Source organism: Drosophila tropicalis, unplaced genomic scaffold (genome assembly GCF_018151085.1).
Source record: "Drosophila tropicalis isolate 14030-0801.00 unplaced genomic scaffold, ASM1815108v1 contig_443, whole genome shotgun sequence".
Taxonomy (NCBI): Eukaryota; Metazoa; Arthropoda; class Insecta; order Diptera; family Drosophilidae; genus Drosophila; species Drosophila tropicalis.
Window position 1 is genome coordinate 7,238,967 of NW_027172907.1, and position 25,492 is coordinate 7,264,458.

Here is a 25,492-nt window from a genome sequence, read left to right on the forward strand (position 1 = left end):
GAATTCATTATGATATAAAATTGTCAAATTATTGGTAATAGAATCTCTTTTCTGTAGTCTGTTATCCTTCAAAGAGAATGGATACATTTACATACATATGTATGTACATATATAAAAATTAAGTATAAAATTGGCTAATTTCACCAAACTACTATGAATCGATAAAAATAACAGACGGTAAAGTTCTCATAACAATTATAATATGCAAAACGTGTGTGGGTATTTGTCTGTGTCCGTGTCAGTGTGTGTGTGTGTGTGCGTTAGCCTTAATTTTTGCACCTAAGTCAGTGTTACAGCTCCTTCATTATTGATGCAAATGAGAGAAATTTTGTGGAATTTCACAACTTTTACGGCGTAGAAAACTAATAATAAATGAGCACGTTAAACGTTGTGTGAAATGTTTAACAGGCTCTGTCAAATGTGTAATGCCAAGAGGGCAGTTTCAAAAGTTCTTACTTTCGATCTTAACTTGGTCTTATACGATTGTATGTTTTCTAACTTGTCCCTAAACTTGAAACTTTTACAAAACACCAAACACGATCAGTTGATTATAAAAACAGTGAAATTTGAGCCATAAAAACTGTTTGTTACTTAACCCCTTAGTTCGTATGAAGCCCATGTTTCCTTTAACATGGATTACCCCCATGTTAAGCGAGAGCCTGGTGTATTTCTTGGGGGTTTTTGTGAACTATACCCATCAGCCTTTAGGTCTATATGTATTTTGCTACATTTTTCTCTTAATACCAAGAATTTCTACAGACAAAAGTCAAACAATTGCTGTAACATCTTTTTAAGCCACATCTCATTGATTTATTATTTATTTTATAAGCTGAAGAGAGTGTAATTCTACTGAAGTTAGAAAGGAGCTCTCGCTGGCAATTCCCTTTACTTATAACTTATAGCTACATATGTCTAAAGTTTAAACAATGATTGGTTTCGTTCACATAGAATTTTATATACTTTTCTCGATTTTCGTAATCTTAAAATAAACAACATGTTCAATTTATTTGGTAGCAAATCAATTTAACTTGACAGATAAATGCACCCGCAGCTTAAACAACTTAACCGAGAATAGAAAAGAAACAAAAAAAAAAAAAAAACAAATGAAAACGATTACTTGAAATGAAAAAAAACAACAAAAATGTACAGCAAAATAAGGAAATGCCAACAAGCCAAAAAAAACAAAAGATAACAAAAAACGCTTCAATGCATTTACGAGCCATATATGCTGTACTATATTGTTGAAGTGGCTAAAAGCAGGGGAGATATTGTTGTTGTTATTGTGGTTGTCTGGTACTGATGAGGGATGGAGGTGAAGTCAACATCTTTTGGGCCAGGGATGGGAGAGCCACGGGGAGAGAATATGATGAAAACATAAACATGAGTTGGCTTAAAAGTTCCCTCAAAAGTATGACAAGAGAAGACATTTTGCATGTACTATCATCTTTGTGTGCGTGTGTTCGTATGTGTGTGTGTGTGTGTGCATTTGTATTTGTGTTAGTGTCTGTTGTGGCTTATGTATGAGGTTTTTGCGGGTTGCGATGTAGATGATGGATGCAGTTAAACTTCAAAATTGCAGTTCTGTGTCTTTTCTTGTTCATGTTGGGCCAAAATGTTGAAAAAAGGGTAAAAGCAAAAGAAAAATGCGTAGAGTGCTTAAAGTTTGTCTCGATGTAATAAATTGCATAAGAGCCCATATCTGGATAAGTTTAACGAGCTGAGTTGACTTTTGTGTTGCTGCTGTTTGCTGTTGTTGTTGCTGTTGTTGCTGTTGCGTGACGATGCGTAACATTTGTTCAAGTTCTTTTAGCCATAAGTTGGTCGTACAAAGCCTGCAATAAACGAGAAACAAAGACAACAGAAACAAGAGAGAGAAAGAAAGAGAAAAAGAGAGAAAGAGAAGATGGTTAGATATATTCGGCTTATATTAATTTGTGGCATACTTTACGGCGGCTGGTTGGCAAACTTTTTTTCATTGTTACTGCTGCTGGCTGCTGCGTGTGATGAATGTGAGTATTTGGATGTGTGTGTGTCACAGCAATTTACAACAAATTACTAAATTATATTGTCTGAGAATTTATATGACCCCTTAAATATTATGACAGACAATTTCCCCCGTTTTAAAAAGCAACTTAAATTTAAATTAGTAGCAGTTAGTTTAGCTTTCAATTTTATTAGTGATTAAGCATTATACATACATACATATATATACAAAGCACATCACATTATACACATTAACGAAAAAAAAAAAATTATAATAGATATACATATGCATGTATAAAAAGAATCAACAAATAGCAATAACACCTAATTGGAAAGTTGTTTCACACAATTTTCAAAAAAGAGTATCATCAAAATGTGTTTAGATGAATTTTGGGTATTTTCTAATATCATTAACATGAATCAGCAGACCATGCAAAAGAATATTTTGAAGGTTGCTTTAGCAATATTGTATATAAAGTCGGAACTGAGATTTCATTCACTTACTTCCTTGGGCAAAAAAAAAAAAATATTAATTAGATAAAGCAAGAATACATAAAACCCGAGCTCAATTTGGTATATCACATTTCACTCACAAAAAAAAAAAAAAAAAACAAAACCCTTTAAGATAAATTTCACTGTAACACTATTGAAAGTTTTGAAAAATAAAAACTTAATTCACACGCACTTTTTTTGAAGTTAGTTAACAACTTAATTTTGAATACTATTTTCGGTAAATTTTTTGGATATTCAGCTAAAATAGAAGAATATTTTAAACAGGTTAGTAGAGCTCAAAATAGATGCATAGATTCGACTTTTTTTTGGAAATTTAGTGAAACAACTTTACCCAATACTTAATCATAGCCACGTCTATATCCACCGCTATATCCTGATGACGAAGATGATGATGACCCATATCCATTATAATAAGAATCACGATCCCTGGCTGATGACGATGATGAGGATGGCAACCCAAAACGATCGGTATTCTCATAATAACCATAACCACGATTACGTTGACCCGCATAATTGGGTTGCCAATAACCAGAATATTGTCTCAAACCGCCATTACCTCCATAGCCTCCATATCCGCCATAGCCTCCGCCAATGCCGCCATAGGCACCTTGTGTACCCAAAATATTTGTCGAGGGATAATAGCTGCCCGAGCTGGGATAATAATTGCCCGAATTGCCTGGATAGTAGCTGCCCGAATTGCTGCCATAATAGCCACTATTGCTGCCATAGTAACCACTCACTGTACCAGGATAGTAGCCAGAGTTGGGATAGTAACCACTATTTCCAGGGTAATAACCAGTCGTGGGACGATAGTTGTAACCATAATTGGGATAGCCTGAACCTGTGCCAAATAGATTTAAAACTGCAAAACGAGAAGCCAAACAAATAAAGTTTTGCAAATGTTTGGGGTGAAGTTTATCCATAAGTCTTACATTTGGCTGAAGTTTCTGCCGTGGCTAAGTCACTTGCAGTCGACTTTTGATCCTGACCATTTGATCCTATTGAAGCACTCCAAGTACCACAAATGCCCAACTATGAGATGATGGATGTTTGATTTTGACGAATGCCCATTGATGTTTTTTTGCATATTTACTTACCAATAACAAAACTAACTTAAGATACATGATATTTTTGTACTTTAAGCCAAGACAACTGCTTGATCCGACTGTTGTATGTTAAATAATTCTGTTTCCCACACATCAGGCCAATTTATATTTTTCATTTTACGGCTGAGTTGTTGCGAGACACAACGCTTCGCAGCAGCAAAGACAACGCGAAACAAACAAACCGAAACAAAAATTACAAACTAAACAAAGACAACAAAAAAAAAAAAAACTCTATCTTTCCACCTCGCACTTGTCGCGCTTATTTAGAAGCTGCATTACTCATACGCCACCGACACACAGCCACCCGCGAAGCTGCCCGCCAACCACCACTACCACCACCACCACCACCTTTAAACGTAGCTCAAAACTTAAGATCAGGGTTGGCAAACCAAGCCCAAAATGTGGGGATTCACCTCAAGAACAAATTCTTATATTCAAGTGCAAACTTTTTGGAGTCTACGGATAGAACAAAAGAAAACTGGTATGCAAATGATAGAGTGCTGTACATTATTTCGCCCTTTTCATACAAAAATACATACAATAAAATTATTATTTCAAGAGAGAAAACAAAAAAAAATTCCAAGAAAATTCAAACTTTAGCGACTGCCAAAGACAGTTTTATTTGCTCTCGATTTTCTTTAGCTTCAGCTTCAATCTATTCAATGGAATTGAATGAAATTTTCAATTAAAATTTAGTTAAACAAACACAAAATGCCAAACTAAATTTCCGATTTAAAATGTGTACTTACTTTGCTTGAACTCACCTTAACCCCTTATGCATTTAATAAAAAGCTTTGCAGCCTTTGATAAACTTTATCTTTAGTGAATATTTCATTCAAATAATGTAGAAATTGCCAACTGAATTTGGTTAAGAACTTTCAACCAGGCTTTGCTCATGTTTCAAATGCTTTATGTTGCTCAGAATTTAATGGGGATTAGTTTTTACTTTGAAATATTTAAATATGCATTTTCTGTCAATGAGGCATTAAGCGAATTTATAGGGCAAGCAATTTCATTTGGCCTAGTTGGTAATATGCAAGTTGAAGTAAATCCTCAACATGGAATGACCTCAATTTTCACACAAATCAGCCAGTGGCTTACTTTAATCTTTAAAATTTTAATGTCTCCTCGTAGGGCAAATAATTCTTAATCCTTAAACAGTTAAAGTTCTATGCCAAATCTTTAAGTCAACATATAATTTATTGACCTTGTGCCAGAGAAGTAAATCTTTATCGCAACTTATAAGTTAGATACTCATATGCATTTGCATCCCTGGTAGATATATATTCAATTTATTTGTCTAACTTCTAACAATGTTTAACCTTAAATCAAATAGCTCTTTAGACCTTTTCTTGGCAAGCGATTATGTGATTATTATTTATTATTATTTGCGCAAGGCAGGTGACAAAATAAATGCCTCATTTTAGCCAGTGCGTTCGTTGGGGTGTTTTTTTTTTTCTCCTTTTGTTGCTCTTTTTTTTTAAAGTTTGGTTAATTTTAGTGTTGAGAACTTTAACAAATACAAATAAACCAACCGCAAATAAGAGTCAACCAATCGCTTTGCTACGTGTAATCATTTTTTTTTCTTCTCATCTTCTGTTTGGCCAAGTTCACAGATCGGCGACAATGTTGTTGTTGCCACTTTCAAGTTGGCCGATCCATATTTTATGGGCGTAAAAAACGTAAAAAAAAATACTACAAAATTGTTGATTTAGTATATCTTTAATTCCAATTATCCGACACGCTCACACACACACGGACAAACGCACACACTAAGACACTTAAATATATACAGAAAGAGAGACAAACATAGCGAAACTTTTAGGCAAATATTTGCCGGCAGCTCGGGGTCTCCGTGTATCTTTTTTCTCTTTGCCGGCTTAACGTTTCTTGTTTATACGGCCCGGCCTATGGGCCATATGCCACTACCACAAAAACCCAGTTACAGCTACAGTTCGGGCCATTGTCGTCTGTTGATTTTAGACTTACATAACACACCAGCCACACACAACATCGAGATAAAGAGACAGAGAGATAAAGGGAGAGAGAGAGTCAGCTAGAGAAATGTAAAGCAACAACTTTTTGTTTTAATTGACGCCCTTGAGCCAAAGCGTTGAAATTTTTTCATTCATAAAACTTGAAAATGTGTGACTCTCTTTCTCCATCTCTTTCTCTCTTTGACACAGACACACGCACACTCTCTTTTGACGTAGATATGTATGTATGTATGTATGTCTGCCTGCAAATGACAACTGCTAAGGAATATATATTTCATAAGGTGGGCCACGGGAGGAAATTACACAAATGTAGTTTAATTTCATTTGCTTTGCATTCTAATTATACCCAAAATATAAGTAGCTTAGTCAGACATAAACCAAATTTAAAACAAACACATCCAAATTTTTGTTAATAGGAAATGTATTGCATTTGTTCTTAATCTACTTAAGTGATTTATCAACCACAAAGTACCTAAATGTTTCTAAATATATTTAGAACAAAATCAAAGAGAGGATAAGCCTAAGGGAAAATACGAAGACCAATTTAAGAAGTAAAAAAAAGCGCTTTAAAATTGAAATATATCTGAATAAGCTTTTCAATTATAAACAATTATGTAAATCTTTAATATTTTACTCTATATTCTTTTCAAATAGAATCAAATTCTTCTCCTCAAGTCCTCTGAGAAAAGAGTAATTCTCATAAATAGTTTTTTTTTTGGCTTGGCGGACAGGAATATCCAGTGGGTGACACCTCTTCAGGCGCCTTGCCTATGCACTACTTACTACCTTATTGATTCAAATCCAGTTAGTCCAATCTCTCACAATGTTCTAGAATCTAGACTCCAAAGACTTAAGGAATAAATATATGTATAAGCTACATACTTTTCTTTCTTAAAAAAGTGCGCCCCAAACAGAATGAGATTGGTAAGAAATCAGAGATCAGAACCAGAAAATTTTAGCCAATTACTAATTGTAAGTAAACTACAACTAATCGAAGGTACTACCATATTTATAAACATACATAACTCTCATGTAAAACTGCCAAAGAGAAATAAAAAAATATAGTAGGAAGATGGGAGAGAAATTTGAAAAATGTTGACTATTGAGCATCTTTCATTTCGCATTTCTAATTTCACTTATGCAGATGTCCATGAATGACGCACATGTCAAATAGTTTGAATATCATTTCAACCACCTGTGGCCAATGAGCTTATTTTTTTCGCACTTAGAGTATAAATATGAAAAAGAGTCAAAGCGTCTCGTCTTGTCATTTGAAGATGTGTGAAAACTATTAGGTTAGCCATTGTGTAAGTCCCAAAAAAATTGTGTGACATGCGGGCTATTACACCTTCTTTTGTTGTACTATTTGTTGTTGTATTTGTCTCTTTGTTTTTTTTTTTTGTTTCCTATCTTTTGGATCGTAAAGTCAATAGTAAAAGAAAAGAAAACTGGGTTATCTATAGCTAAGGCTGATTTGAGGGAGCTCTGCAAATTCAAGGTGAAACTAGGTAAAAGTATGTAACTTAAAAAGGCATCACACTGAAAGCTGAAACTTGTTGAAAATTTCACACAAAAATTAAGAGGAATTCAACATAAACAATAACGTAAAACGAATTCCTTTAACAGCGGCAGCAACAGGGCGAATAACAAAAAACACAAATTAAACAACAACAGTTTTCACTTTCGCTCTCCCAGCAGCTCCTTCTGTTCCGATCGATTTTCTTTGTTGGTCCTGCCGTTGCCGCTGCTATGCCAAAAACTCGTTAAAAGGTCTTTTGTATATAAAAGCGAGTCCACCCCGAACTCCCAACCAAGCACTAAAAAAAAAAAAAAAACGAAACCAAAAAACAAGTAACAGCAACCTCGAACTCCAATCTCCGTCATACCCATAGCTTTCTTTCTCTCTCACTCTTTTTCTCTTTCTCTCTCTCCTCTAACCTATCTAGTTTAGTGGGGTTCAAGAGCTTTTGAGGTAATTTCATGCATAACGAATCGCAAATCATTATTAACATAATTTTTGGTTAAATTTTTCGTACATAAAGATTTAATTTCCAAATTGGGTTCTTAGCCTTAGTCTTAGCCTTGGCCATATCGTCATCATGTAATATGAAACTTCCGTCTTCAAATTTACTTTGGGTTAGAAGGCAAAATAACAAAATTTAAAATAAAAGCATTGTCTACTTTTGGGCAGTGTGTTGAAATTACACAAAGTTACCGGACCGTGTAACAAAAAAGACAAACAATATATCATCAGATTTCTAAACCGAAACGAATTTCATTTTACAGTGGGCAACCGTTAAATAATTTAAAAATTGTTTTTTTTTTTTCATTTCAACTTTCCATAGAAGGGAATTTCCTTTGAATGTGTTCATTCGCCTTTATGACGATTGGAATAAACTTATCATGTTCATTTCAGCTCAACGAATGAAATATAACTATTGACCCAATGTGCGCAGGGTATTCTTTTGATAAGTTTTTATGAAGTTTAATTAAGGAAAAACTATTTTAACTGTTGTCATCTTAAGCATTTCTGATCAGCACCAGCGAAAAGTTCCCCTAGGAGTACACCCTGTATTAAGTCTGATCGAATAACTATATCATATAATTACCATATCCTTCTGTTCAGGCCAATTGTTCAATCATTTAGCCAACCTAATGAAAAAATGAAAATCAGGTCCTTAATAAGGAGCTCCGTCCACCGACTTAAAGTTGTCCTGAAGCACTTTTTGTCCACCCTTCCGTAATTATTCAAAATTCTTTGGGTTTTTTTTTTTCTTACATTTTATTTTATTTCAATATAATTTCATTTCATTTCATTTTCTTGACATATGTATAACAATTCATTTAGACCGTCTCAATTATGCATTAGAGTAAGACATTAAATAAACTATGAACTAAAATTTACAAAAAAAAAAGAAAAAAAATTAAAAAAAGTAGCCAAAAAAATAAAAAGCAAAATAAGGGGAAAAAAAATGCATAATAAACAACATGTCACAAAACTTAAAATTTTTTTTTTTTTCATTTTTACAAACAAAATACAAAATAAAAAAACGAAATAAGAAAAAAAATAAACAAAAAGGCGAGACAGAAATCTAGGAGTGCACTGCAATGAATTTTTCTAGCCTTTTTTTGTTTTTACAAAAATTTGATGGGCTAAAAAAAAATGTTTTATCGTTTATCGAACACATAAAAATCGAACTCCCTCTGGGAGAGGAGTAGCGCGTTTTCTTTTCTCGTTTTCTTCTTACAATTAGCTCTCTAGATTGACTGGAAAACACTTCTGGAGTTAGTTGTGGGATTGGATTGTGGGGATCAGGATGTATGCGGGATCTGGGATCTGGGGATTGGAAAAGAAAACGTCGTTCCGTCGCTTCGTCGCTTTTTTTGTCTAGTTCGTTGTTGTTTCGCTTTTGATTTTGTCATCAGATGGCGCCGCCGCCGCTGTTTTGGGTGCAATTATTGCTGGAATTTCTTCGGAAGGTGCTGCCACAATGGGATCGCTTGGTGCCTCAGCCTTTACTTCAACTGGTGTTGAGGCGGCTGCTTCAGGTTCCGCAGACTTGGGCAGTTCTGGGACAGCTGCTGCTACTGCTGCAGGTGCCTCAGCTTTCACTTCGACCGGGGTCGAGGCGGCTGCTTCAGGTTCCGCAGACTTGGGCAGTTCTGGGACAGCTGCTGCTACTGCTGCAGGTGCCTCAGCTTTCACTTCGACTGGGGTCGAGGCGGCGGCTTCTTCGGTTTCAGCAGCTGCTACCTTTATGTCGCCGGAGTCGCTAGTCTCACGTTTCTTGTGCAATCGTTGGGGTAGATTCTGGGTACAAGAGCATGGACACATGCATTGATCTTTGGGTGCGCCACCAGTGAAAACGGAATGCAAACTGAAGGCATTTGGTATCGACGACGGTTGTACGCCCAATGGGAAGGGATCTACATTTTGATACTTTTCGTTCGAATAGATTGAATTTTCTTCACAATTGGCGTAATATTCCTGTGGCAATATGACAACCGGCATAAAGGCAATAACCGCACCCTTTGGTATCTTATCGGGCGGATAGAAGGCTGGCTGACCAGGAGCTTGTGGTATAACGGGCAATTGGGTTAGTGACATGGCGTTCATTATGTTGCCAAAGTTGGCAAATTGATTTCCATTGAAGCCGGTGAATTGTTTATTAAAATCAACCGAGGCTGGATTTGGATTGATTTGATTGGTATTAGGATAGATGCTAGAGGTGCTAGTGGAAGAGTGGTAGGAGGTGCTGGTGGAGGATTTCGATGAGTGCTGCTGCTTATCGGCATTACAAACACAGGCATCTTGTCGGCTAGGAGTGGGAGGATTAGATGGTGTATAGGGACGTGGTGTTACTTTTTGTTCATTATAAATTGGATTTGGGGGAGGTCGTGAGGTCACCGTAACGGGTATTTTTGGAATAGATGGAACCTGTGGTGTATGATACTGTATGATACTTGGTGTAACGTTCGTTTTCTCAAATGGTCGTGGAGTGGATGGTTGATAATACGAGGTCGAGGTTTCATAGTGTGGCTGTACAGTAACTGGCGGTAAGTATGGTCTGCTTGGTACGACTGGGGGGGTCTTATTTATATTAATATTACCCGTTGTTATAATTGGTGTTGTAATGCTTTTAACTGGCTTATCCTTCTCAATAATGATAGCCGGGACCTTTGGCTGTTCATAGTATGTTGTAAACGGTTTTTGGGTTGTTGTTGTTGGTATCGGTTTTGGACGAACAGGAACAGGAACAGGAACAGGAACGGGAACAGGAGTTGGAGCGGGAGCGGGTATTTTGGGAAGAGAGGTGGAAGTTTTTACATAGGTTAGTACTGGTTTTGGTGTGGTTGGAATTGGTGTGGGTGTCGGTGTTTTAACAATTGGCGGCTGCTTAATAACATAATCATTATGGTGTTCGTAATTTGGATTGTACACTGGCTTCGAGGGTGGCACGAAACCAATGACTTGGGACTGGGATGGTGGTGGTTTTGGGATTTTACCAGGTTGATCCGGTGGCAAATAGCCAGGGGTCTCCTTGTCCGAATGTCTGGGATCATTTGGTGGTGGTGGCTTGTATGGTGGAGATGGTCCTGGTGGTCCTGGACGATCGGGTCCTAACGAAACGAAAACGGAAAGATTTTCCAAAAGATCAATTAGTTATCTCTTACTAGAATCATTTCAGCTAAGAATCTTACCGGGTGGTCCTGGATATGTTGGTCCTAAGCACGGCAAAGGGGAGAAAGAAAGAAATGAAGTAATGGAATATTAGAAAAGTCTTTAGTGCTATTTAAAGTAGTGTCTATTACCTGGAGGTCCTGGTGGGCCGGGACGAGTTGGTCCTGATTTTTTGAGTGAATGAAAAATTGGTATTTAAAATTAAATAAATATTTCAACGGAAATGGAGTAAATTAGAGAAAGGGCAAGAAGGAGAGAGAGAGCTGAAAAGAGCTGTACCTGGTGGTCCTGGAGGGCCTGGGCGAGTTGGTCCTATAATGAAAGAATATTACAAAACTATAAGTTTTCAAAAATCTAATAAAAAACAATGCTGTTTCTTACCGGGTGGTCCTGGTGGTCCGTATGGTCCTGGCTTAGTTGGTCCCTGAGGTCCCGGTGGGCCGGGTGGGCCGAAAGGTCCCTTTGGTCCTGGCTTAGTTGGGCCCTTTGGTCCGGGTGGTCCAGGTGGTCCGGGTGGTCCGGGAGGTCCTGGCGGGCCATTGGGTCCCTTTGGTCCACCTGGGCCGCCAGGTCCCTTCGGGCCTCCTGGGCCGCCTGGTCCAACACCGCCGCCATCACCATCACCGCCGTTGCCGCCGAAACCGCCCTCCGGTCCTACAACATGAACGTATGGTGGTGCCGGTGGTCCTGTGGGTCCTTCAACGTGCACATATTTGCCCGAATCATCATGATAATATTTGCCATCGTTAATACCTAACAAAATTTTCGAACCCATTAGCTTGGTTTTGTTCTTAACCCTTCAATCGAGTCAGTCACTTACCTTTATAACGCCCATCGTCACCACTATATTTACCGCTTCCTAAATCGATTGAGAGAATATATGGTAATGAAGTAAAACATACGATTAGCAATAAGGTCACAGAGCAAATATCATAATTCATTCAATTTCAAAGTCTACAAACAAAACTCTACTAGGGACTAACTAGACTGAGGGGGGGACTACAACTACAATACGAATACAGATTAAGGATTACAGACTACATAAATATCATATTGTATATTGTATGTTTGGATATATACGATATAGAAGGGGATTTTTGCTAGTCATAATAATCAAAAGTACCAACACCAAATCATAACAACAAAGCAGACAAAAAAAGACTTGAATGGATAGTTACGATTAGTAGATCAAACAAAATGGAACAATTAGTAGGTACATCAAATGTTTATATATATATACATATATATATCCAATGACCGAACCCAAATCATTCAAAGACTAAAGTCATTGGATATACATACATACATACATAAATTTAAATGTTTAAGTATAATATATAAAAAAAGAAAACAAAATCCCTTAACCGTTGATTAGTAATAAATTTGCTCAAGCATATAAACCATATGTGGGCGTGGCAATGTGCAGTGTCAATATTGTACAATAGATGATAGAGACGTATATGTGTGTGTGTGTGTGTGTGTGTGTGTGTGTGTGTGTGTGTATGTGGGTGGGTGTTGGTGTGGGTGTGTTGTTGATGTGTTTTGGTACATATTTGTCTTTTTTTTTTTTTTTTTTTTGGGTGCAAGCATGAGTGATTTTTGTTTTATTCATTTGTTTTTTGTTTTTTTTTTTTTTTAACATTAAATGTGCAAATTTGAATAACAAAAAATTGTATAAAAAAATTTTGTAATAAGAAAAAAAGGGTGGCAAGAAAAAAAAAAGGATACCCTAACATATATAAGTCCCTAACTTGTGTGTGTGCCTAAGAGGAGGAAAATTTATTTTGTGGTTGCAAAAGGATAAAAAATTTTATATGTGCGCATTTTGTTTTGTTTTTTTTTTTTTTTTTTTTTGTTGCTGAAAATAGAACAAAACTTGCTTAGAGTATAAATTAAAATTATCATAAGAAATATGTAAGAGAGAGATAGAGAGAAGTAGAGAGCGAGAGTGAGACATATCTTAGACAACTAAAAACAAAAACTAAAAAAAAAAAAAAAAATTGGAACAATATCCATGAGAATACAGAAATTTGGATATTGAAACAGAAAAAGTTTCTCTCAAAGTTTTGCATTTCTCATAGGGCAGAATAATTAAAAAGGAGAAGGACAAAAAGGAAAAACAAAAAGAATTGATCAATATTTTGAGAGTTTTGTGTGTGGTCTAACCTGGTACGTAGACAATGGCCCCAGGAAAACCGGTATCTGTCTGTGTGTAGGTCTCTGTGTAGGTTCCCTCATTGCCAGGACGATAGGGTCCGGCGCCATTACCATTGCCATTGGCATTACCCTGACCCTTGCCATTGGCATCACCCAGGCCATGGTAATGACCCGCCCCACTACCGGTGCGATCGCCATCCCTATATACCGGTTTTCCTGGGCCTCCTCCTCCCGCGCCGTTTGGTCCTAATGGTCCAGGTGGTCCGGGCGGTCCAGGTGGTCCATTAGGGCCAAATCCGCCGGGTCCGCCATTGGGACCGAAACCGCCATTGCCTCCATTGCCGCCTTTACCGCCGCCATCGCCATTTCCTCCATTGCCGCCATTGGGGCCGACAACATGTTTATATGGATTATTATCCGGATGGTAACGCCCATCACCTAAAAACACACACGCGCACGCACAAACAGCACACACACACACACACACACACACACATAGAAGAATTGAGTAGAGGTCGCTAGACATTGCTGGATCATTGTTGTTATTTCTCACTGTTATCGCCTGGCAACAAAGCATTGACCGACTGGAATGATGGTGCCTGAACTCCCGGTGATCCCTCATACGTGTGTCCAGCACCTGTATTAAAGAGACCAGTACCACTGCCAGCACCACCGATGCCACCAGTGTTTGGCCCACGAATGGGTAAGCTCTTCTCGGCGGAACCCTTGATGGCGGGTATATTCAATGAGAATGCTGGTATCGCATCTTTGCCATCATCTTTGTTCTTGTACTAGAAATATGCATAGACAAGTGTCATGTGGCTAGCCGTTCGTTTCGTTCTTTTCTGTTACATTGCTTACATCATCTCCAATGAAATATGGGACACCGTGTTGGGCACCATTGGCGAATTTGCCACAACCGATGGGGAAATAGAGCTCATGCCATTGCAATAGAATGCCAGCTGGCGAGGGACCGCCATCAGTCTCATTATACAAATGCGGGGGAAGGTCTCCACTGGCTTCTCTGGCTCCACGGTACGATAGCCATGAGCATCGGCCACATAATGTGTGGCGCGTAACAAGTGATAGGGATCGATGAGGCCATAACAGCCATAGGTGACACCATCAGGACCGCGAGTCTCATGATGGAAATTGCCGGTCTTACCGACATCATAACCATATCGGTATGCATCTTACGGTGAAAGGGTTGTTGTTGACGATGTTGTTGTTGTTGTTGTTGTTCGGAGGTGTGTGTGTGTGTGGTTGATTGTTGAGGGTTTTTTTTTTGTGGTTTTGGGGTTGTTTTGTTGGTTTTTTTTTGTGGTTTTGAAAAAAGTAATGTTTAGATTTGTTTGCTTCTTGTTTTAGAGTTTTGTTTTTTTGGTGGGTGGGAAGGTTTTGTGTGTTTCGTGTGTGTTTGTGTATAAAAGGACCTAAAATATGTTAGGTGTGTTGGTGTTTTCTTGGGGGTAAGGGGAAGGATAGAAAATACTTGACTTTGGACTGTTCTCTGCTTCTGCTTGAACTAACCTCATAACTAATATTCAAAACTGAACTTGGCTGAAAACTGAAAACTGAAACTTCTTAAATACATATAATATTATATTGTATGAAATTTGAACGATATAGAAAATGTTGGTGGTGTTGGTGTAGTTGTTGTTGTTGTTTTGGTTTTATTGTTGTTGGGGTTTTTTTTTTTTTTTTTTGGTTTGGTTTTGAATTGTTTTTTGTTTTGAAATTTTTGGGAGGTAGGTGGATGAGTATGCAAAGCTTTTTTTCAGTTTTTTTTTTTTTTTTTGTTTGATTCTTAATTTTCGGTTTTTTTTGGTTTTTTTTTTTTTTTTTTTGGTTTATGTATTACAAATTTAAATACATAAAACTATTGAGAAAATAGATATATATATATATGAGAAAGATAGAGCATAGATTGTGTGTGAGAAAGAGATAGAGAGAGATAGATAGATTGATAGAGCATATTTACAGTATTTTTTGTTTGTTTGGTTTTTTTTTTTTGATTTTGGATTGTTTTTTTTTTTTTGTTTGGTTTGTTTTTAATGGGGTTTTTGGAAAAACGATTTTCTACAATTTCTACTGGTGAGTTTTAGTGTTAAAGCTGCTACAGAAAAAAAATAACAAGGACTAGAAAAAAGTGTCATGAATAGAGAGGGGCGTGGTTGATTGTTGCAGTAAGAGGGCGAGTCGGGGGCAGGGAGAAATAATACTTATAAACTACTTCTACAATAAAATAAAATATGTGTAAACAATACAAGTTTTTAAACAAATACAAACAAAACTAACTAACTAAATGATTACGATGATATGAAACACAAAAAGAGTAAATAAATTACGCAAAAAAATTACAACAAATTTGAACAAAATTCTACTAGTTGGTTTTATGGGAGGAGGAAGTTGTTGTTGTTGTTTTTTTTTTTTTTTTTTTTTTTTTGATTCTTTCGAATTGTATTTTTTGTGGATATGTGAATTTGGATGTATTGTATTTAATTTAAAATTTGTTATAAGTATATATTTAATTTGTTTTACTTACTTGTGTCAAAATTAGAAGAATAATATTGCTGATTCGTTGTCTTTTGATCATTGATATCAAGAATAAGACGACGATTCTCTGCATCAAATTTGGCAGAGTAAACGCATTGCATTAAAATGCAAGCGACGGCCTAAAAGTTGAAAAAGGAGAAAAAAAAACGAGAAAAAAATATTTAAGTACCAAAATGATTGATGGTCTTGTGTAAGCAAAAACTAACAAAACATTTGTCGACAGTTTTGTCACGCCCCCGCACACACCACGCACTCCATACACTCACACCTGGTTTATGGTTAACTAGCCAAGAGAACTTGGGTGTCTATTAATGGACGGAAATTCCATCCATAAAACACAAAATTGTAAAATATCTCAAGTCTCGAATGGAAAACTAACGAAAAGTGAAATATAATTTCCATTTCATTACAGATATCAAAAGCTGTCCCATGGTTTCTATACAAAGTAAGTTTTAAAATTTCTTTCATATAATTTTATGTCCAAAACAAAACAAGAAACTTAAAGCTTAAATACATTACGTCATCTAGAATTATCAGCTCAAGTCAATTTTTAGTTATGGTTGGTTCACTTGAAACGATATTTCTTACTCCTAACTAACTAAAAGTAGTTTCTGTTCAGTTCGTTCAATTCATTTGCATATATGTCTAAATATGCCAAAAAAATGAGAAGAAAAAAGAAAAAAGATGAGTCAAAAAGACGACTGACTACAAATAAGCAAAGGTTTTTTTTTTTTTGCACTCATTTAGTTAGCTATCTAGATCCGGTTCGATACGTTTGGTTAAGCAAAATGTCAAAGGCATTAACATATATATATGTATATATGTGTCTGTGTGTGTATAAGCAAATTCTTTTCGTCAAAAAAGAGAAAAAAAAAATAATAACCAAATGATGACAGAAGTTTTTTTTTTTTTTGAAGAAACTGGATTGAAGTTGCACCTTTTATGCTAATTTGTTAGATGTAAATTAAAAAACCAAAAAGTTGAAAAAAAAAAAAACAAAACTAGTTACTAATAGCTAAAAACTTCTTTATGACAGTTATGGCCAATTAGCTTAGATCTTGCAATGAGAATTATTGATTGGCCAATCGAAAAGAATCTTAACTCTTGAATAACTGGGCCAGTAATTGTCTGAGAAATCAGCATGAGCATTATGATGGCAGTTTATTTCGTTTTGAACAAAATAATATAAAACAACCAAAAAAATTTACATAAATTCGTTGTTGTTGTTGTTGTGTACAAGGTCCGTTGACTTCCTTATTGGAAACAAGTTACGAACAAATAAATCAGTTAAACTCACATCCTAATAAGTAGAATCTAAATTTATAATTTAATCCAAACTAAGAATTCCTCATCTCTTATAAACTTTTTGGTTTGAAACCTTTAACCTTCATGCTATGTTAGAAATAAGTATGTATAGCAAGAGATCAACAAGAATTTTTGGAAACAAGTGATGAGAAATCCAAAAATATATTGATTGCTTTTTGATTTTTTTGAGTTATTGATGGTTCATTGCGTGGTTCAGTATTTTGGGCGTTTTCTATATTTTTTGTCTTTGGGTTAAGGTGAAGTGAAAAAGATAAATTTGTTACTTTTTACACAATAATAATAATAATAACAAAATACAAATATATATATATAGTATACATTTTTTTTTGAAATGCCAGACAATAGCCTTTAATTTGGTAGCTCCCAAAAAAAAAAATATGCGAATGACAGGTTTTGTTTTTCGTTAAGGTCAATAATTTTTATTACTCTTCTTCTCTATCCACAAATTTATTGCTTATCAATATGAGAAAATGACACTTTATGTTTAACATTTTCTCTTCCTCTTTGGCTACCATCCACAACCAAATGATGAGAAATCTCATTAATGCAAATTGATTTAATGACCAAGACAATATGTATACACATATTTGTGTATGAATATATGTATATATCTATCTTTTGATTGGCATAACTCAAGTTGAAATTATTGCAAAATCCCAAGGTATTGCTCCAAAATCTTCACTAAATAATCAATAAAACAATACATAATAAGATCTAATTTTTCTTTATATTTTTTCATGTGTGTGTGTGTGTGTGTGTGTTTTATTATTGATTGGCCACTGTTGGAGGTCGCTGGCATTATAACAGTTATTGGTTTTCAAGCAAAAGTTTTCAAAATTATTATTATTTTTATTTTTTGTATTTTGCCATGGGAATGTGTCAGTTGGGCTACGCATAAGGTGGAAGTTTTTCTGTTGTCTTTGTCGATTAGAGACAAGTTTCATGGGGGAAAAGTTTCAGTTGACAAAAGGGGAAAAGTAACACAGAAAAATTGATTGATTGCCAACGTCGTAACCAGTAAATGAAGTTCGGGTCAGGAAAAATGCTTAGGCGCAGCAGAGGTTAAGCAACACTTGGGACCAGGCTCAAATCAAGTAATCTATCATAGTTTAGTCTTTGTTTAGTCATTTCTTTATTGAGCATAGTTCGGTTAGCCAATTAACTTTTTGTAGGTCAAGTAACTATGTATGTTCTTAAATGAGTTTTATGTTATAATCCAACAAAAAAATCTTCATTATAGGCAACAATATACTTTGGAAACACATTGGTCTTTCCATGATAAAGCAACTATTCAAAAATTTTTAAGAATATAGTTGTTTAAAGTGATATTTCTGTTGATAGATTGAATGCAATTCATAAAGTTTATTGTTCAAAAATCATTTCCAATTCATTTTTCAAATTGGCATAAACAAAAAGTTAAATAGGTGAGGTCTAGCTTAAGTAAAAATCATTCCAGCATATACATTTGATTCATTTATTATAATATAATTAGTAATTGCGATCACAGCTTGAGACTGACTGAGTGAGTAAGTGATTGGATAGATGGATGGACGCGCCCCGATTTGTAGTTTACTATACGTAATATATGTATGTATAGAGATATGTATATAGTATATATTTATTGCTCAATCAAAATCAATCGACATGTGGGCCATGAGCTAAACAATGTCGACCGTTGGTGTTGTTGGCTGCATACAACTTCAAGCCAAGATTTTGGCATGGAGATGATGCCTCAAGATGCGTGCAACAGGCAGGCAAACACATACAGAGACAGAGAGACAAACTGGCGGACTGGCGTAGAGACAGACACAGTAAATCATTGAAGTCAAGTCAAGTCTAGTGACCCAAAATGCCAATGCCCATAACATACCACGACAGAACCATACTCCACCCGACTCCACTCCACCCCACTTTAACACTCCATCCGAGGCATTCATGTACAATAGAGCCATGAATCTTTTTTTGCATAGTTTTTGCATAAAACTAAGAAGAAAAAAAAAGAGTGACAGCAACAACTACTACTACTACTACTACTACGACAAACCCACCAACAATTTCAATTCAAAAAGAATGATATACAGAGGCAACTACTGCAGATTAATCGACTTATTCGCACGCATAGGCAACTTTGTTGTTTTACATGGCACATGAACATCATCTCCATCATCATTATCATAATGTTGATGATGATCATCTTCTCCAGTCAGTATCCAAAACCATGCCCGTTATGGATTTTCGTTAAAAACTGGTTTCTGATTGCTTTTGCCCTTTGGCGTCAACGACGAAATTTTTATGTTGGCTCTTATATTTTTCCTTCTCTCTTATTTTCTTGTCTCTTCTTACATTTCAAGGTCATGTATAAAAAAGTATCTATATTTAACTTAATATATATTTATATAGAAAAATATGCAACTTGCTTTCTGTGTTTGACCTTAATCGATGACACAAGATTCCTCCCACCAAAATGCAGTTGCAGACGATGGCGAAATTATACGTGGTGGAAGGGGGCAGGTGGGGGGACTTCCCACTTGGCTGGTGCGAGAGGTTCAAAATATTCGATTTAATTTATACAAATGTATATATATAAATATCAAATAACTGTATAAATCGTTCAAACATTTTTAATGAGGCGCAACTACCCCGAAACCAAGTCCAAGTAGTCTGTACCAGGCCCGAAAGTTACTTATTTTATTTCTAGAACAAGTATTACCAGATCTGCCCAGATCATCATCATCCAGACTCGGTGTGTGTGTTTGTGTTTTTTTTTGTTAATTAACTTGCAAAACATTCTTGCTAATGAGTTCATCGCATAGGCTAAAGCTCAAATTTGGCACTCAGATACAGATACAAAGACTGAATGCAGAATCGATATCTGTATCTAATTAAACTCAAACCGAAACTGTCATCGAACTTTCGTGACTTCAGTTTAGAGTATCATATTTATTAGATCATTTTAATCAATTTCAAATGACATCACTTTGCAGACAACAAAACTTTTACTTTCTTTCCGTTTGAACATTTGGCATTTCATGCAAAACGTTATTTCCCCCTCATTCCCATCACCATCTTCAAGTTTTTTTTTTTTGTGTATCATTTTACGTTTTGTCGGTTGCGGTTTCGGTTTTTTTGGTTTCTGCAGCTGTTCTTCAACAAATCGGGCAAACTTCATTTGCATTTCTAGATTTGCCATTATAGATAAAAGAGCAACAACAACAATGTATAATAGATATTCGTTTCGATATCTTTTTGGAAGCGCATTTAAAGGCATAAAGCAAATTAAGATGAGGCAAAGAAGACAGGCCAATTCATTTGGTAGTCAGACAGAAAAACAACAGCAACAACAACAACAACAGCAATAACAAAAAAAAAATATATTTATATAATAATAGAAAAGTGAAAATGATGAAATTTAATATATTTTATTTGTCTGGCCTAAACTTTCGTATAGAAAGACAGGTGTTTAGGTTTTGTACAGAAAGACTTGTGAATATTTTGGTGAATGGGAAGGAATTCCTTTTCTTACTTCAGAGAAAGTCAATCTCCTCTGAATGTCTTTAACAAAACCAAAATGTTCTTAACTTTAATCAACCGCATTTAAGTGATGTGATTTAAGCATTGAAAGTATTCCAAGGAATTTCAATTATTTTACAAAACTCTGGCTTCATGGATGGGGAATTTAGCAATTTGCCTTTCATTGGCTTAGAATTTGAAAGTCTCATATGCAAGAGGGAATGATGTGTAGTTATAGCCTAATTGAGTGCTGCTCTAGGGCAAATGTAAACTATTTGTTATGCCAAACAGTTCTTGACTCTCTCGAGTTGCTTTTCTTTTATGATTCACTATCAGAGATAATGCCAGAATTTATAATCCAAAGCAAACATGAAACTGCATTATCAAAGCGCAAAAACTCTTTAAAATTCCACAGAGGAAACGGACATGAAACAACGAACTCTGTCCGAAAAATAAAATAATACTAGGCCAAAAGAGATGCCACAGGCTATGGCAATGCGATGCGATGCCGCCAAGCCAATTGCCTGCCAGGCATAAAATTTGACATTTTTTTTTGCTGTCTCTTGTCTGGAGCTGCTGCTACTGCTGCTACTTCTGCGGCTTCTGCTTGTTGTACGTGTCTGTTGAGAGGCTTAAGCATGAAGAATATACAGACAGGCCGACAGACAGATAGACAAGAGGCAAACCCGACAGGCAGAATGAACAGAAGGCGTTTGTAGATAAATTCATGATAAATTCTAAACCAAAACGCTTCAGCTAAACAAGAGAATGAGAAGCGAAAAAAGGGTCAGAGAACTGAAAAAGGCACGTGCAACGGAGATGAAACTATGTACAAATGAGCCACCGACCAACATTCTGACAGGTGACAAAAGACATAAAATACCCACAAAGAGCAAAGGCAACGCCGCACACAAATGAAATTTTGTTTATACGATTTGTCTAGCAGGCAACACCCAAGACGCAGATGATATCAAATCTCATTATGACACCTATTCTCGTGTTATTTTGGGTATTGTGGGTTCACTTTTGCTTTTTATATTGTTGCCGTTCGTCTTTCATGGCTTGCTGCTGGAAAGTCCAAGAATAATTTATTAAAGTCACAAGTGCCAAAAAAAACAAAAATGGAAGGAAAAAAATTAGCAGCTTTTGTTGCAAAAAAAATTAGCACTAAATTTTATATGAAGCAAAAATTAATACGTGGATACAAATGCAACAAAATATTTAATACCCTAACAGGAATTTATTGATTTAATTATTTGATTGAATATTTGATATGTAAGGCAAAGCCTCACAAGAGCAAGTGTAAAGGAAGTGCAATGTCCTTGACGAGAGCCAACAAAGAGAAGAGTAATTTTGAGCTTGAAAGAGACGTGAAACCGGATCTAGTTAATATACTCTTTACAGTAAAATTTCCATTTAAACAGTTGAATTTTGATATGTATTTTTTTTTTTTTTTTTTTTTTGTCAATTCGCATTTTTCTTCATTGACTCATTTATGATTATAGACAAAAACAAATTACGTATTATTATCATTGAATCGGAATAACACAGAAAACACAAAAAAAAAAATTAAATATAAAAAAGTCCCCCTCGGGTGCCTTTTCGATATTGGCCGAAGGCAAATAATATATGCAAAGAGAGAGAGAGAGAGAGAGAGAGTACGAGAGCAAGTGACCGGCTTCTCATGTGTTTCTCATAGTTTAGCCAATTTCTGTTTATCTTTCTATTAACTTGGCTACTTAGTTGCATTTTGCATAGCATCACAATTCAGAAATGCGAACTGAAAACCATAAAATAGTTTTTTATATTTTGTTATTTTTAAATAGTTGCTATGTATACCTAACCACTAAAATTTTTAACTACCTAAACTAACCACCTACTTCCCCTGAATCTATCATAGTCATATATGAATTTTTCGTTGGATTTTTTTTTTTTTTGTCTAAGCTAGACGCATATTTTGTTTGATTTATTTGCATTTCTTATTTACCATCATCAGGTTCAAGTTGGTTGGTATTAGCTAAGCGCTAAGTGTTAATAAGTTTAGGCCAAAATGCTCGCTTTTGGCCATGATTTTTTGATAAGTAATGAGTGAGAGAGAGAAGGGAAAGAGAGAGAGAGAGAGAGACAGAGAGAGAACAAACAAAAAGAAATACCCCTTTAACTATTTAAATTATTCAGAAATTACCAAATACGGTTTTTTTTTTTTGTTTTTGCAAACTAATTTTAAAAATGAAATTTCAAACTTTTTACTCAAGAATTTCAAAAGATTTTCAAACCTTTAGTTAAATGAAAAGGAAATGCAAGCGATTTATATTATGTTTATGGGATCCGTTACGATTACGTCATGAATTTTGAATTTTATTTCGGTTTATTCGGGTATTTATTAAATTATATTGAGATTGATTATGATTTCGGTTTCGGTTTTAGTTACGATTACGAGTTTAGGCGATTAACTTTCGGATTGCATTCCCTTTTTAAATACAACAATTTAAGGTAATTATTTTGAAAATCTCCTTAAATATTTCAAGTTAATATTTATGCTTAATACGAAAACTAGAAGGGAGTAGGGACTTCGGTTTGTTGTGGCTCTCCGAAACAAAATTATATATGTTTTTAGCTATATAGTAACTAATGAAAGTCTTTGACCTTTGTTGAATTCCCTTGGTCTAGATATCTATTTTGATTTCTAATAGTTTAGATCGTATCCCAGTTGGTGCCTAGGGCCCCCCCTGATTTGTCTATATTGTGTATTTAAAGGATATAGATGTTATATATATATATAATATTATTCACTCACCATGCATAAAGCTGCACGCGCCATTTTTTGCGGTTATTTAAAGTTTTGTATTTGACACAAGAAACGCCAGTAAATATATATATTATGTTGGATTTTCAGCTATATATCTAATTGTGTTGAAAATTTTTTCGTATTGATTTCCAATCATGAAATAGAATTAAAAAAAGAAAGAAGATTGAATAAGGATTGCAAAAATAATTGACTTTTGGGTTGTGTGTGTGTGTGTTTATATAGATTTCTCCGTTTGTCTTATTTGCACAAAGCACCGAAAAGAAAAATAAAAATAAAAATTCGTATTGTTTTTGAAATTGTCCTGGCAATTATTGTTTGATTTTGCAGTTGAGTTCTTTTTTGTTATATTTATTTTCGGTTTTCATTGGTTGTCGCATAAGTTTTTTTTTTTTCTTTTCTGTTATTACATTAATTTTTATTTATTTTTAGTTATATTTTGTTTTGAAAATTTTTAAACACTTTGAGTTGAGGAGAGTTGAAGAGCTTAAAAACTAGAGCTCATACCGTTGAGACCGATGTGGACGAACTGAAGATGAACGCGGCTGCGTCTTGGCCATATAAACAAGGCAAACAAAAAAATAAAAAACAAAAAAAATTAAAAAATTCAAACTGAATTTCAAGACGAGCTCGAGATCTACTCACAATGCGTATGAGTGTGTGTCAGTGAGTGTACGGGCGAGTATGTGAATATGAATGTGAGTGTTTTTTTTTTTTTTCTTCTTTTCGTTGTGAGTGTATGTGAGTGAAACGAGTTTGTCAGTTAGTTTTTTGTTTTTTGCGTTAATTTATTTGGCCAAGAGTAAAAAAAAAAAAAAAAAAAATACCAGAGAAATACAAAATATTGTTGAGCCGAGCTAATACAGAAACGTTACTTTTGGGCTAACGTGTCGTATACTTAATGTATTTGCTGCTCTCTTTACGGTTCTCTCTTTCGCTCTTGCTCTCGATCCGTCTGTCTCGCTCTGCGGTCTCGCTTCTAGGATGTTTGCGTGTCCAAAGAATTCAACTTCACTTTTTCAGGTTCTTTGAGTTCATTAATATTTAGGAATTGAATTTATTCATTTTATTTTTTTGTTTGAAAGAACCTTTTTGTTGTTGTTCTTGTTCGTTTTGTCTTTAATTGAAAATTCGAGTTTTTCGTGTTTAAAAAACTTCTGATCTATTAGCAATAAGATAGCAACAAAATAACTAACCAATTGTTTTTGTTGTTGTTGAAGATAGTTTGAATATTAAATTTTTGTGTTTTTTCGTTGCTTTTTTGATTTAATTAAAGCTTATATAATGGCTAAACTCTTCGATTTCCGTATACCAAGTTTTTCTGATAATTAAAAAACCATTTTTTTTTGTTTTTTTTTCTGTTTTTTAATTTTATTTTGTGTTTTATCCATTTGTTTATCAATAGATCACTTTAATTGTATTTTCTTTTTATGTTCATGATTTCATTCGGTAGCAGATGCCTTCGATCCGCCACCGCCAATCTCCTCTGACATCATAGAATCCAAGTTTAGCTTCCGTTTGATGATCCGCGGCGATCCGTTACGATCCGATCTGATTCAATCCGCTTAAAGAATGTTGTTCAGATTAATCTTCTAGTTATTTAATTTTGTTGTTGAAATGTTGCTGACATTTAGTTTCAACTTATTTAGTTGCAAAAAAGGAAACATTTAGTTAATTACACATACATATATATTTAAATACCTACATATACATACGTATATTTTTAAGCTTCCATTTGTGGAGTCTGCTCTTGAAAATGGCAATTGACACAGAAAGCTAAAATCAGAAAAACAGGATGAAATCTTTAATGACAACAACGCCTTAAGTCAAGGCAAGGTATCAGCGACCCTGAAAATTTTTGAAAATAAAATCATTGTTTAGCACACAGCTGGAACAATAATAACAACAACAACAACAACATCAACAGCAAATCATCTCATCATGGGCTTTGACTTGGAATTAAACTTAGTATACAGCCAGAGGCAAAAAGTCATGTTAAGCAGCATAAAACAACAACATTTTAAAGGCCCTAAAAATGCTTTTATTATAGAGGATCAGATCTGAGATTCTGGGATTCTGTTATTCCTAATAAACTTTGATTAATTCACCAACATCAACAACATTTTGTTTCACGAATTAACGATCGATCTTAAAAGGGTTTTAACTATTTGGAATTTTGGGCTTACCTTCAGTTCTTAACAATTATTTGTGCTCTTCTTTGTCAATGCCTTTGCTTATTTGGGAGCTATTCCACCACATGTCATTTATGGATCCTTTAAGAGGGATTTAGTTCTTTCTCTTACATTCAACTAAGTTAACTATTGAAATTCCTCTTTTTGTTATCAAATTGAGGTAT

At 35.1% G+C, this 25,492-nt stretch overlaps 3 protein-coding genes across 4 annotated transcripts; all 3 read right to left on the minus strand.

Annotated features, from left to right (window-relative positions):
- Positions 1 to 787: 787 nt before the first annotated feature.
- On the minus strand, positions 788 to 3,664 carry LOC137573974 (glycine and tyrosine-rich protein). The gene is made up of 4 exons (XM_068286082.1): positions 3,594 to 3,664; positions 3,429 to 3,528; positions 3,053 to 3,358; positions 788 to 1,832 (listed from the first exon to the last, which is right to left on the minus strand). Exons 1-4 carry the CDS (start codon positions 3,618 to 3,620, stop codon positions 1,807 to 1,809), a joined length of 459 nt encoding a protein of 152 aa, XP_068142183.1. The 5' UTR covers positions 3,621 to 3,664; the 3' UTR covers positions 788 to 1,806.
- Positions 3,665 to 8,370: 4,706 nt separating this feature from the next.
- Positions 8,371 to 23,659, minus strand: LOC137574158 (uncharacterized). 2 transcript variants are annotated; one of them, XM_068286298.1, is made up of 8 exons: positions 23,128 to 23,234; positions 15,484 to 15,613; positions 11,602 to 11,640; positions 11,163 to 11,534; positions 11,061 to 11,093; positions 10,913 to 10,945; positions 10,802 to 10,825; positions 8,371 to 10,720 (listed from the first exon to the last, which is right to left on the minus strand). In XM_068286298.1, the coding sequence occupies exons 1-8, from the start codon at positions 23,149 to 23,151 to the stop codon at positions 8,988 to 8,990; spliced, it is 2,388 nt and encodes a 795-aa protein (XP_068142399.1). In that variant the 5' UTR covers positions 23,152 to 23,234; the 3' UTR covers positions 8,371 to 8,987. The 2 variants fall into 2 exon arrangements, with proteins under 2 accessions (XP_068142399.1, XP_068142400.1); XM_068286299.1 differs by lacking the exons at positions 8,371 to 10,720; positions 10,802 to 10,825; positions 10,913 to 10,945; ... (1 more) ...; positions 11,163 to 11,534; positions 11,602 to 11,640 and adding an exon at positions 23,644 to 23,659 and having other exon boundaries at positions 15,476 to 15,613.
- On the minus strand, positions 12,943 to 14,060 carry frm (farmer; the record flags this gene model as incomplete). Its single annotated transcript, XM_068286105.1, has 3 exons — positions 12,943 to 13,376; positions 13,492 to 13,729; positions 13,800 to 14,060. Coding segments are annotated over 3 exons (933 nt in total), but the record flags the coding sequence as incomplete, so codon positions are not given.
- Positions 23,660 to 25,492: the final 1,833 nt, after the last annotated feature.

Excerpts from the sequence above, each read along its gene's own strand:
- LOC137574158 (XM_068286298.1), bottom strand. The coding sequence starts at position 23,151 with ATGGCGCGTGCAGCTTTATGCATG. Across the intron at positions 11,094-11,162 it reads CGGACCACCAGGACCACCCG|GACCAACTCGCCCAGGCCCT; the intron begins GTAAGAAACAGC and ends CTTTCATTATAG. Across the intron at positions 10,721-10,801 it reads AACATATCCAGGACCACCCG|GACCCGATCGTCCAGGACCA; the intron begins GTAAGATTCTTA and ends TCGTTTCGTTAG.
- LOC137573974 (XM_068286082.1), bottom strand. The coding sequence starts at position 3,620 with ATGTATCTTAAGTTAGTTTTGTTATTG. Across the intron at positions 3,529-3,593 it reads TTAAGTTAGTTTTGTTATTG|TTGGGCATTTGTGGTACTTG; the intron begins GTAAGTAAATAT and ends ATCATCTCATAG. Across the intron at positions 3,359-3,428 it reads GGCAGAAACTTCAGCCAAAT|TTTTAAATCTATTTGGCACA; the intron begins GTAAGACTTATG and ends CTCGTTTTGCAG.